Source organism: Polypterus senegalus, chromosome 4 (assembly GCF_016835505.1).
Source record: "Polypterus senegalus isolate Bchr_013 chromosome 4, ASM1683550v1, whole genome shotgun sequence".
NCBI classification, from domain to species: domain Eukaryota; kingdom Metazoa; phylum Chordata; class Cladistia; order Polypteriformes; family Polypteridae; genus Polypterus; species Polypterus senegalus.
Genome location: NC_053157.1, coordinates 80,818,447 through 80,831,482, shown reverse-complemented (window position 1 = coordinate 80,831,482; position 13,036 = coordinate 80,818,447). Strand labels below are relative to the sequence as shown.

The window sequence follows — 13,036 nt, the reverse complement described above, 5'->3', positions numbered from 1 at the left end:
TTAATATTTACTTTATAACAATATTTTCATCATGATTTTCATTCTGCTTTTCAAGGAGTTCTGATTATTTAATGCATTATTTACTAATTAGCACATTAGAGGGCCTGGCACTGAAGTACAGTAATTGTAGCCTTATGTCATTCAGTGTTCTTCACCTGGGTGCATGCTCTGGTTCGTTTTTAATTGTCATTATTAGGATACAGCTAAGGGAGAAAACTACACAGAAAAATGACAGTATGGGACACGAGCACATTTTTAGTGTGGAGAATGCATATTTATTGTGTTGTGCATTCTGCATTGCTGTTTTCAGTTATTATTTATTAGGCTATTTTTTTTCTACTCCTGTTACATTTACTGCTGTAACATAACAACAAAATTCTAGCATGCGTGTGACATGGCATTCAGTTAGTAATAGGATTTGGTTATGCATCCCTACAATAAAATCAGAAACACTCCATTGTATCATTTAATCAGGTCAACTTCTGTCTGAATTTCTTCTGTGGACTATCAACATAAATAATTTGAGAAAATACCCCTAGGGTGTAGGTCTTTGATTCAGTATATACATACCGGGTGCAGCAATTACTTGTGTCTAAAAATGAACACACAATATATTGCACTTTTTTCAAATTCATTATTTTTGTCAACTCATTTTATTGCACAGTGTTTGTAATGTGGAGCTGGTAAGGCGAAGCTAAAATTCAGTTTTTGGAATTGGAAAAAACTCCACATATGTACAATATATTGTAAATTTACAAATAGAGTGTGAAAGATTGTTTTGATGTTTATGTTCCATTCTGAGCAAAACATCTTTTGTATATATTGTTGTAAATTATAGCAACATATGAGGAGTCTACTGCTGAAGAGTTAACATCACTATGTTCCAAGTGGGACTGAATTTTTCTTGTGTTTAATTGTTTAATGCATCATTGCACAAAACTTCATGTGGCTGACACAGATGATGCAATATCTGTCTTTATTCAACAGCGCTATTACATATGAAATATTGTTTTTTTCATATATAGTAAATTTAAATCCGTGCAGCCATACTTCAGATCCAACCAATGACCTTTTTGCCATGGGTTTAACACCTCTGCTTCTTGATTTAGCAAAAGTTATAATACTACATTCTTGGGTAAAACAAGCCAATGTGAAAATGCAAAATTTAATAAGAAATGTTATTGCTTTTTAAACTGTTTCTTTTCATTTGAGGCCTAAATGTCATAGTCTTGTAATATAGTTCAATTATCAAAGAATTTGCAACTTTGAAAATGTTAATCATAAATTTAAATATTCTGCTTGAATAGTTCATTTCTTAGCTAGATTTCTTAACCAGAGAATAATTATTTAAAAATATATTCAGCACATGCGGGTGCCAACATAATAACAAAAATTGGTTTAGATTGCCAGTGTTCCCAGCCAAGTGATCTGAAAAAAGACTCACCCAACACTTCACCCATAGTTGATATTAAAATGTACTTTCTTGCATAATTATTACAGTATATGAATCAGCTTGGAATTGCTTGCTTTCAAGCCAGTGACAATATAAAAAGTCTTTGTCATAAATGTTCGCATTTTTCTGCATTATAAAGCTCTCTCACTCTGGTTGGGGAAAAGTGCTGAGTTTTATGCATGATCTTTGCCAAGGCTATGTACGTTCAAATTGATTGGTTTGTATTTTATTATGTTTAGTTCCTTAAGTAATGTACTCAGATTTTTCCTGTTGCGCACTTAATGTATTTGATGCTTTTACTTGTCTACTTCATTATTTATTTTCATATCTCACTATGTGCATTTATTCTTCTTCAATCTTCTTCAATTTTAAATCTAAATTTAAATTAGCTTGCTCACTGTGCATTTTATTTTTTTATGTACAAAAATATCAACAGTAAATTTGGTAGGAGTTTAAAAACAGTTTTGGCAACTGGTTTAAATATCTAAGTTATTAAAATCAAAATTTGTAATTTCATATAAATGTATTTATGTAAATTCAGTAAATAGGCATTTGTATTGCAATCTTCAGTTACTAATCAAAGAGACTTAATTATGAATGAAAAGCTGGGAAAGTACCAGCAGAGGGAGTCTTGCACAGAATTCTTGTTTGTAAAACTGACTCCTAAAGTTGCCTTTACTGTTCTCAAAATAAAAGGAAAACAAAACTTTGCTTTGATGTACCAACTACCCCAAAACATTTTTCCCCCAATAAGGTTGATTTGGAATGATTTTGTTCATAAAATGGGTGCAACATATGTTTTTATAATATGAACTGCACAGCATGCTTTGTGCAAAGTTTGGTTAAAGGTTATATTTTAGGTGGTACTGTTTACTTAATGGGTGGCTACATCTTGCTGCATAGATTAGATCAGCAGGTTTTCTTAGTGTTCCTAATTCATAACTTTTTATTGGTAGAGAGCATGCTCAGATATTTGTTCTCAGCCATTGTTTTGACAACTATCAAAACATAAGTAACTGTTGTTCTCATCTAATCATACATAAATATCACCCTAGAAAATTATATGATTTTTGCAACTTTTTCATTCTGATGAATTTTCCAATTGCAGAGTGATTCTGTACATCTAATCGAGCCAAACTGTTCTGATTAAATCAACAAATTGTGGTTTGGAGTAAGGTAGTTTAGTCGATGTACTGTACTTTAAAGTGAGTGAGATGATTACAGAAAATTCAGTCACAAATACAAGTGGTCCATGTTATACAGTACTATACAAAAGTTATACAGACACTTTACAGTGTGTCTTATGCATCTTTTTGCTTTTCTTATACCTTCAGTAATTACATTGCACCACCTTAAAGATTAGCTGAATTTATAACCTGTTATAGATTAGTTTAGAAAAGCAGGCAATTATATTTGGTACCTTGACATTTTGTTTGTAATTTATTGCAGTTGATTACCAAGTCCCTGTTAATGGAAAAGATGTGTACATTTAAGAAAATCACATTTTTTTTATCAAATCATGGATATTTATTAGTTTTAAAACTCAATCATGTCAGACCCTACAAGCTAAACAGAACCGAACCATGTCAGTATTTGGATAGGAGATATCAGCAATGAGAAATAATCTGATTGTTAATGGAGCTGATGTACCAGTCCAGAAACATCTCTTTTTTTGGTAGTAAACCCCACTCCACTATCACAGTTTATTTAATGAAAGGTGTTTAAGCACCAGTTAAAACAACATACTTTACAGTAGTAAGTATGTTGAGATTTAACTTGTGATAAAGGCTTTCACTGCATGTATGATATGAATAATATGTATAGTTGAAAAAAAATCATTAATATAAAAAAGTTTTTGGTGTAAATTCCCAATAACCTTGTAGTTTAAAGGATACCTACACTACAGTGCATCTCTTGGTCACATTATGTTCAATAAGATGTTAAGTAGGTGTTAACTAGTGCTTTGCAACTCTGGTTAACATGAAATAAAGTAGTTATCTCTCTTTGTGATATGACATTAAATGCTAGTTCAGGTTTAGTAAAATAACTTGTCAATACAAGGCTTTGTTTAATCCTGCTAAGCATTTTTTAATGATTCACAGCCCTTACAATCCTTTGACCCAAATAAGCTACATCTGACCATTCCAAGATAAAGTATAAAATAGTAAATGACCTATTGGGCATGTGTTCTTTACTTTTACAGTATCTTGCATCTCTTATGTTGCTGTTTAGGCACATTTATCATTAAAAATGTGTGCAACTTCTAGATTACAAAAAATATTTTAAAGTCAATGATTTCAATTTACTTTAAGTAGGTTACCACCTACTAGGAAAATGAGCCTGGACTTGGCCAGACTCCAAGACCAGGCTGTTTCTAAGGAGTTTGCACGCAGTTTGTGTGAGGGACTTTCAGATTTGGGTATGACTGCCATAACAAGACCCTAAAGGTTGCTGAGGGTTGAGTTGGTGTTACTGGTGTTCCCAGAAGGAGGTGTTTCATCTCGCAGGGTACCCTGAATATCATCGAGAGGAGAGAGCAGCACATGGCTCAATGGCAACTCTGGTCTGTACCGGGAACTGAGAAGGACGGCTCTGAGGGCAGATAAAGAGGCATCTGTTAGAGGAATCTGTGAGCAAGTGACACACCATCTGTGGTCTAGCGACCCACATCCTGCTTATTAAGGAATCAAAGCATTACGCATATCTGAATCTGTTCCTCGGAGAGTCGCACTCAGGGCAGCTCATGGAACGGTCCTTACGGATGACACTGCAGTTGTGACCCGCTGGGCTGGCTACTTTGAGCAGTTGTTCAAAGCTGATCCTCCAGCTAGGACGTTGGATATCTCTGGGTCCACGGTTCTTGAGGCTGATCCTCCAATTATCTGTGAACCACCCAATCTCACTGAGATTGCACAGGTGGTGAACCAGCTGAGAGCAGGGGAAAGGCTGCAGGGATCTGTAGTATCCGGGGTGAACTTCTCCAGGCTGGTGGTAATGCTGTCCTCCTGGCATTACAAGCAATCTTTGCTTCCATTTGGGAGACTGGCATCATCCCAACTGACTGGAAAACGGGACTTGTCATCCCTATCTGGAAAGGGTTGGGTGATCACCTGGATTGCAGCAACTACAGGATAACACTGCTGTCGGTGCCAGGTAAGGTCCTTGCTAGGGTCGTCCTCAATAGGAGCCATGATCACTTGCTCACCTACCAGCGTCAGGAACAGTCTGGTTATACGCCTAAGATGTCTACCATTGACCACATCCTGGCACTGAGGGTTTTCATGGAACAGAAACGCGAATATCAGCAGAGTTTCTTTGCAGCCTTTGTCAATTTTTGCAAAGCGTTCGACTCAGTTGATCGAGCTGCCCTGTGGGACATCCTGAGGGTTTGCGGGATCCCCTCGAGGTTGCTGGATATCATGGCCGGCCTGTACTCTAGTACTGTGAGTGCTGTGCATAGTGGAGCCAGGACCTCTTTGTTTTTCCCATTTGATTCTGGGGTTCGTTATGGGTATGTTCTTGCTCCTACTCTGTTAAATGCTTGTATGGACTGGGTGTCGGGCAAGGTTGTGGGGTCCAGCGGCTGTGGGGCATCTGTTGGTGAGGAAAGATTCACGAATCTTGACTTTGCTGATGATGCTGTGATGTTTGCGGAATCAATGGAGGCTCTGATCGGGGTGCTTGAGGGACTGAGTGAGGGGTCTGAGTGTCTGGGCTTGCAAGTGTCCTGGATAAAAACCAAGATCCAGGCCTTTAATGACCTCTTGGGCACAGCCATCAGCATTGTGTCTGTTTGTGGAGAGAGTGTCGACCTTGGCAGTGACATTCATGTCTTTGGTGACTCTTCCTATGAAGTCAGTATATGGATTGGGAGAGCATGGGGGGGTCATGAGGTCACTGGAAAAGGGGTGTGTGGCACTCCCGATATCTATGCAAAAGGACGAAGGTTCAAGTGTTTAGAGTTCTGGTGCTTACTGTCTTGCTATATGGTTGCGAGACATGTATGCTATCCAGTGACCTCAGACAAAGAATGGACTCTTTTGGTACTCTGTCTCTCCGGAAAATCCTTGGGTACCGTTGGTTTGACTTTATGTCAAATGAGCGGTTGCTCATGGAGTCCCGAATGTGGCACATTACCTGCATGGTGAGGGTGTGTCAGTTACGGCACTATGGCCATGTGGCGCGTTTCCCCTAGGGTGATGTGGCTCGTAAGATCCTCATTGTTGGGAATCAGAGTGGCTGGTCCAGGCCAAGGGGTTGTCCACGTAACACCTGGCTGCGGCAGATAGAGGATAATTTCCGGATTGTGGGACTGGACCGCGTGTCTGCCTGGGGGGTTGCAAACCGGGATCCCGAGTTGTTTCATTGTGTAGTGGGTGCGGCAACGCACTGTACCAGTACATGTTCCCCAACTTGTCTTGAATTTACTTATAGGCTTGTCTTTACTCGGTAATGACCTAGGACTAATGAAGATTTTGTGGATAAATAAAAAGCTGATGGCAGTTAATAGGAATATAGTATGCTACTAGTGTGAACCTGCAACAATCTCCTAAGTAGTTCATTACTTACATTTTATTATAAACTATATCTTCCTAATAATTGATTAGATACATTGCAGAAAGACATTGATAGTAGTTTTGTTGGTGTCTTGTAAGTCTTGCTAAAGCTAAATAAAGCCCTGTTTAAGATTTTATTATATAGCAGTAAGTTACTGATGGATGTACCATATATGGACAATAAAATCAGGTGCTATCTAAAATCCCAATTAAGACAAAATAAATATTTATGTACTTGTATTTGCAAGAGTAATGTCAATAGAGACTTGTATACTAAGGATTTTCGCTGCATCTTTAGATCTCATCTCATTTGTCAGACATTGGGAAAACATTATTTTATAATTGATGCTTGCAGGAGCTGAATTGTTGGCTAATCCCTTGGGCTGTATTTTAATCAGGTTTCTGGTTTCCTTTCATTCAGTACATGAACTTAATGGTATTAAGCAGTTGGCTACAGACTACATTTGGTTACATCTTTCTACTGATGACTTGACTGAAAAATCTGTGCATTTTTGTTCTTTCAGTGGATAAAAACAAGTCAAAAGCAAGCCCCAGAAGCCAGCAGTCCAACACAAGCACACAGCCTGACTTGCTGCCAAATGAGACCAAGACTCTTGGATTAGCACATTACAAAACACAGTGTGAAAAGAAAAATGAATGCATTCGGCATTTAAAGAAATTGATAATTAACAGCCAAAATGGATTTGAAGCCATTACTGTGGTGGTGCAGCATCTTTTGTCCGAGGTAAGGAAAAATGTCCCTAGTATCATTGCAAATGTATAATTGTCAATATATTCATTGTGTCTTTCTTTGCACAGTCAGTTACTTTGAGTACAGGCAAAATAAATGAGTTGGATACATTCAACACATATTATGCAGTATTTGAAACAGTAAGATTTTTATCAAAAAGTGGTTAGAGTTACTTTCCTTTTCACTAACTTAGAGGAATTCTGTCATAATCCAGTAGATGGTAGCTTTGCACCATTGAGTCTTAGAAGCTGCACATAAACCAAAGCTAATATGAAAAGTTCTACAATATCTCTTTTTTGGTTTTATACTTATTATTATTTAGTTTCAAAGAAAATATTTGACTTTAAAAGATGTTTTATGCATATTTTGAACTTTCTTTTATGTCAATGTTTACCTCATGAACTGCAAAATCATTTATTTATATAGCATGTTTTCATACAAACAATGTAGCTCAAAGTGTCTGCAAAATTAAAAAAGGAGTATAAAACATTAAAGCATTATGCAATAATATTATCCAGTATGTAACAAAGAAAAAGGAAAGATCAAATGGCCAAAAGTACTGGGGGAAAAAAAAAAAAAACTCCAGTTAGGCTGGAGAAAAACAAAAACTAAATCTGCAGGGGTTCCAAGGTCAAAATACCACCCAACCACCACTCGTTATTCTGCCTAACACAGATGTTTTCATTAACATTAATTTAGAACAAGTTGTGCAACCTACTTGTGCAGATCACTTATACGAGAGCGAAATTACAAACTTGGGTGGGGAGTTATACCAGCAGTTGTAAAAAGTAAAAAATATTAATTTGACCATTTATCTTTCATTCACTTTCATTTTGCTTTTCGTTGATTTATTGAGTTATGATAATAGGCCACATTACCTGCCCAAATCACCCTGTCCCCAATATTTTTCCCCACCAGTTCCTTCTATGGAATTCACTTACATCCAAATCCCTCTCGTGTTGCTCTAGGTCTCTATCGGGGTGACTTTCCAATCAGCCGTGCCTATTACAGTGTGTGAGATTCCAAGGGACATCCTAAAAATTTCATGTAACTCTTTGCTGTTGCAGATACTCAGATTTTACCTCCCATTAAAGTAAAATTTTGCAATTTTAAAATAGTTCAATATTTTCTTATGTAATTAAAGTTGTTGGTGAGTGAATAATTATGCCAGTGTGGGTCAGAAAGGGATAAAATGAACAGAATGTGCGGGTGTTCCTCGAGAATAAATAAACTAGAAAAGTGAGTTTTCACACCGATGGCCATTTTACATGGCTGATGACCAGTGATATTTACTTTCTATTTTTAAGAATGTTTCTCTTTGAATTATAAGAATGCTGTGCAATACATTCATACTTTCTTTTGTCATAATGAATGAAAACAAGAATCTAGTTTATACTGTTTAAAATTAATTAGTCTACTTTAGAATGTATTTTACCTTACATTTATTTGTGGTGTTTACATATTCCTTCTGTAAAAAATCTCTTAATTTTCTGAATATTGTAAACTTTTTTTTACATTTTTAGATATAGTACCTAAACTTAAACTAATACTGAATGAGTATCTTTTTGATTTTAGGTCCTTTTGCTCTTTTAAATCAATTCAGTATGAGCAGTCTATTGTTTTATGAGATGATAGAATTGTAGTTTAGGAGGTGTTTAATTTTTATAAGTACTCTTCTGAAAATGATTTCCAAACTTGTTCAACCAAGTATTGCATTTGTATACAACTTTATGCTGAACCTGAGGTCTAAACTGTAATGGATTGAAAATACTGTCTAAAAATATTTCATTTTTCTTCCTTGTTTATAAAAGTAGATTTAACCAAATGAAGATAAATGTTATGGATAATTATTTTCGTATTTGACTAATATTAGATTACACAGGAAAAGCATTAGAGCATGCTTACAGATTTATTTACGTCTTTCTATATTAGGGTGTTGTTCCGTGTTATGGATGCAAAATTACACCTTTTATTGGCTAAAAAGATCACAATATGCGTGCTTTTGAGGCAACTCAGACCCCTTATTCAGGCAAGATGTAATCATCTTGCTTGATGAAGGGGCCTGAGTGAAATTATTGTGCCTTCAGTGTCTTTGTCATCATGACTTGGAGATGTGCAGATAAAACGTGCTGATTCACCCTTTTATATACAGTAATTGATATTTTGAGTAGTTCTCAAATTCATACCCATTTGGGTCAAAAATCATGTAATCACACTGATTACTTTTTACAGTAAATTCTTTCTCATCTCAATTCTGAATAGGCTTATACACTATTAAATTTAAAATAGTTAGTGTTGGAAAGCTATTCTGTTATGTGAAATAGCAAGACTTGCTGAATTATTAAGACAATGTATTCAGGTGAATATGCAGCACTGTTTACAGAAATTTCAAATTACTGTATGTATTGTTCAAAATGTCATTCACATTTCCACACAAACACAGCAGGAGGCTCGTTTTTTATTTTTTTCTATAAATCTGCTTTAATTTAATTCCTGAACTTTATTTGTTTATGAAAGAACAAAAAATCGAGTGAGACCGCTTTAGAAATTTGTTCCAAACCTCTGGGCACCACTGAACGCTGAGATCACTGCTTGGCAGTGTCATCTGTTGCTATCTCTCAAGAGCCTCCAGCAGCAATAACGTACTAATAAAAATAATGGAAAAAGTTACAGACTGTGTTCACCAACATACAGCTTGCCAAAGGAGTCGATTTATTGTAGCCAACATACTCGTTTTAGTGAGTGAGCATTTTTTATTTGGTAACATTAAGATAACAGGAATAGTTTTTTTCTTTCTGGTTTAAGAAAAAAAAAAAAAAAAAAAAAAACTACTTGCCTTAAGTAGAGGTGCATAGAAAGAGGTTGCTCTGCATACAGTAATATTCATGTACTTTTAGTTCAGAAGTTTACTTAAAAAGTTGGTTGCTAGAGGTTGGCTGGTAGAATGTTGTCTAGAGCGTTTTCTTATTTTTAAAGTTGGTTAAGACAACTGGATGTTTTAAGTATATAAAAGTGGCATTTTCTGTTTGTAGGTTTGTTGCATATGAGTGCATCATTGAAAACTGTTTTTTGTATAGAAGCTGGAATTACTAGAAAAAAAAAAAAATTTTATATTAATGTATTTACTTACACACACCATTTTTATGCAAGCTTATGGTTCTTCATTGTTGTTTGTATAATGTGTTACTTTAGTATACTGGCCATTCTGCTTAGGTCTTTTTGTTTATTTTGTGGTTTTGCTGCATTCTGTTGATATAGTGAGAATATTTTATGATGTTGCTTCTGCCTTATGGCTATCAATATACAAGTATTTATTTCCCTTTCTAGCTGTATGTTGGTTTTTAGTTTATCGTCGTGTTAACCCTAGTGAGCCTTATTTTCTGCTCTATTAACAATATGTACAGTATTAATTTGGTGTTCTAAACCTATTTGCACTTGCAAATATAATATTTATCTTGGTCCTGTCTTGGAAATGATATTTTTTTGATAAAGGAATCAAACAGAATATAAAAAGAATTGTAAATAGATCATGCAAAGTGTGTTCAAAATTGTAAAACAATATTTAAAACCATTTAATTCATATACTGTATATGACCTAAATGCAAAATACACTTCTCCTGTGGCAATAATGAAAAGAAATTACATGGTCAAGAATCAATGATGAATGAAGACCAGCATATTTAAACTTGGTTATTTTCTGTATTAAAATTTGTTTACACTTACTTTACACTTACCTTATAAAAAAGACTTATACCCTGTAGTCTTCAGTGTCTCTTAATTCTTTGTGTGTTATCTGATAAACAGTAACTTACAACGCCATCTTACTGGCATACAGCAAAACTGTTTAAAATGTTTCAGCTTTAAGAGTATTTCCAGAGGTTTAGTCCTTCAGTATGAAGTATAATAAGAAAATTAATTGAATATTAATGAATACAAGCTGAACACTACTTGCACTGTTATTTGTATTTTGTAGCAGCGGTTTCTCTGTCCATTTGGTTTCAGGCTTAATTCATCTGCTCATTAAATTGACCTCTACATATTTGAATACAAATACAGGTCTCTGGGTAGATTATATCCATTCTTTCTTACTTGTTTAAGCTTGGTTTTGAAATTATGGGTCTTGGTTGAATATTTTCGTTTCTCAGGAAATTAATTCCGAAAAATCAAAACAAGTGCTCTTTTCATGCAGATGTTTAAATTAGGCTGAAGCACAGTACTTGTGAAATGTTTTTTCAGATGAGGTCGGATAAAATAGAGTCTTTAACAATGGCAAAGTTACATTTTGACAAAAGAAAGCAAAATGAATCATCAGGCTTATCATCTTTTGTTATTTTGTAACATTTTGATAGTCTGAAACTTCAGGTTTTAAGATTAAAATAAAAGATAAGGCTTAAACCTATTTAAAAATGATCAATAAACAAGTTAAATTTAGAGTGAACCCTCAGGCCATATATATTTTGTTTACTCAAAAGCTGTTGGTTTCTGTCTTCAAGTACCTAATATTCACAAAGATGCAGTAGCTGAGAGTGTGACTGTTATCTAAAATATTTCTGTTGTCACTGGCACCTACCATTACCTTTTGTCTAGTGACAGGTTTTGTCTGTCTACGTCCTCATTTTTAGGCTTATTTGGGGGTTGGTAAAACGTAAACAGTAATGTTGGCTGAATCAGTGGAGTGTTTAATGACACAAGTTTTGCAGAAGGCGGGGATGTTTGTACATTCCACTTTACCTGTTGGTTGTCAGAGCTGTTCTGTCAGTAATTATAAAAGCTGCTACCACTGTTTCTCTTGTATATGCTCAGCAGGATATGCTTTTATCAACATAACCTGAAAGCTTTGCTGTTAAGTAAAAAAAAACAAACATGCAAAGAATTGATAAAAGTCTAATCTTTTTGTTTTGTGGGATATGAGTAAATATGTACCTTAAAATTTCATCTTTAAGAACAATATTTGTAAACATTACATTCTCATACCTGTTTAATTCAATTAAGTGTTATAGAGTGCCAAAGCCTATTCCACCAGCACTGAGCAAAAGGCAGGAAACAGGTCTGGGCAGAGGTGTCAAAAACAGTTATTGAAACAAAGTGACAGGGTTGTCAAAAAATGTACTAAAATAAAATCCTAGTTCTCTTAGAGTGTAGCAACAGAATATATTTTATATGTTCTGTTTTATATAAATGCAAATTTTTGTAAAACTTAGTGTATGTGCACTTTCACTTACAGTATGTTATTTGTGCAGGTATTTTGATACATATTCTTCTAAGGCAATAATTTTCAATACATATTTTATTTGCATCTTTATAGCTGTATTCCATCTGCATCTGTGGGTCTGTTTCTCTTAGTGTTTCTTAACTAATCACGTTTCACTAACCAGTGTTAGTGAAACTGTTTCTGTAAAATCTGGAGAAATTACTTTAGTTAGCAACAAATATGTACTGAAGAGAGAGCTATTCCTTTAAAGGACATGGACAAATTAAGTCAGAAGCATTTCATTAATTTTTCACAATGTAGATTTATTTATGAATGACATTTCTGAAGAATGGTAAGTAGGCAGTAATATAACTATTTCCCTGCAAGAAATTAACATGAATTTCACTAAAACAGGTTAGAAATAGCTGGGTATATATTTACCTTCTATCATGTTCTGTACAGATACAGTATGTAAGCTTATGCTTTTGCTGTACAGAGAAGCCTGAAGATGAAACCTCTATTATCTATAAAGAAGGTCAATGCCTACTCTTCTACTGTAACTGCCAGTATTTCACTAAGTGGTAATCGATCAGTGTAATGTCAGCCGCCTACTTTCTCATATGCGAGGGGTTGTGCCTTAAAGTAATCACTGACTAGCAGTGCCAAATTGCAGAGACTGCAGTGAATGGGGTTTGTTGTGCTCAGCTGTTAGGAGAAATACGGTACACTGTAATGCTAGTGCTAACAGAGAGAAGCAAGACTACTGGAGCAGCTTTTGGAAGTGCCTTAAATGTAGACAGACACGTTTTTGGTTGTGGTGTTTCCACCTGTGCCGCACTTTCCTCACTGCCCACTCAGGGCAATACTGATCCCGGAAAATGGGCTGCTCTGACAGTAAAATGTGTCTCCACTCAGCATGTGTGGGATCAAAAAAGGTAAGCACTTTTCTTTTGTCTCACTCTCTCTCTCCCACTCTGTTCATTAAATATGATCATGAAAAAGAAAATGTATTTAATATAGACCTTTACCCGTTTTTCATGTTTTTTGCTTGGTTTAATCATTTGCTCTTTTAAATGTTTTCCTGT

The 13,036-nt window shown here is 35.3% G+C and overlaps 1 protein-coding gene across 2 annotated transcripts in view; it reads left to right on the top strand.

Moving 5' to 3' along the window:
* mtus1b (microtubule associated tumor suppressor 1b) overlaps positions 1-13,036 on the top strand; it is a 67,035-nt gene that overhangs the window by 15,267 nt on the left and 38,732 nt on the right. Inside the window, exon 2 of one of the 2 annotated variants that reach the window (XM_039750945.1) lies at positions 6,534-6,754. In XM_039750945.1, coding sequence (XP_039606879.1) covers positions 6,534-6,754 — 221 coding nt within the window. Of the gene's footprint in view, positions 1-6,533; positions 6,755-12,371; positions 12,887-13,036 lie in introns of those variants that run through there. The other variant, XM_039750946.1, reaches the window with a different exon arrangement.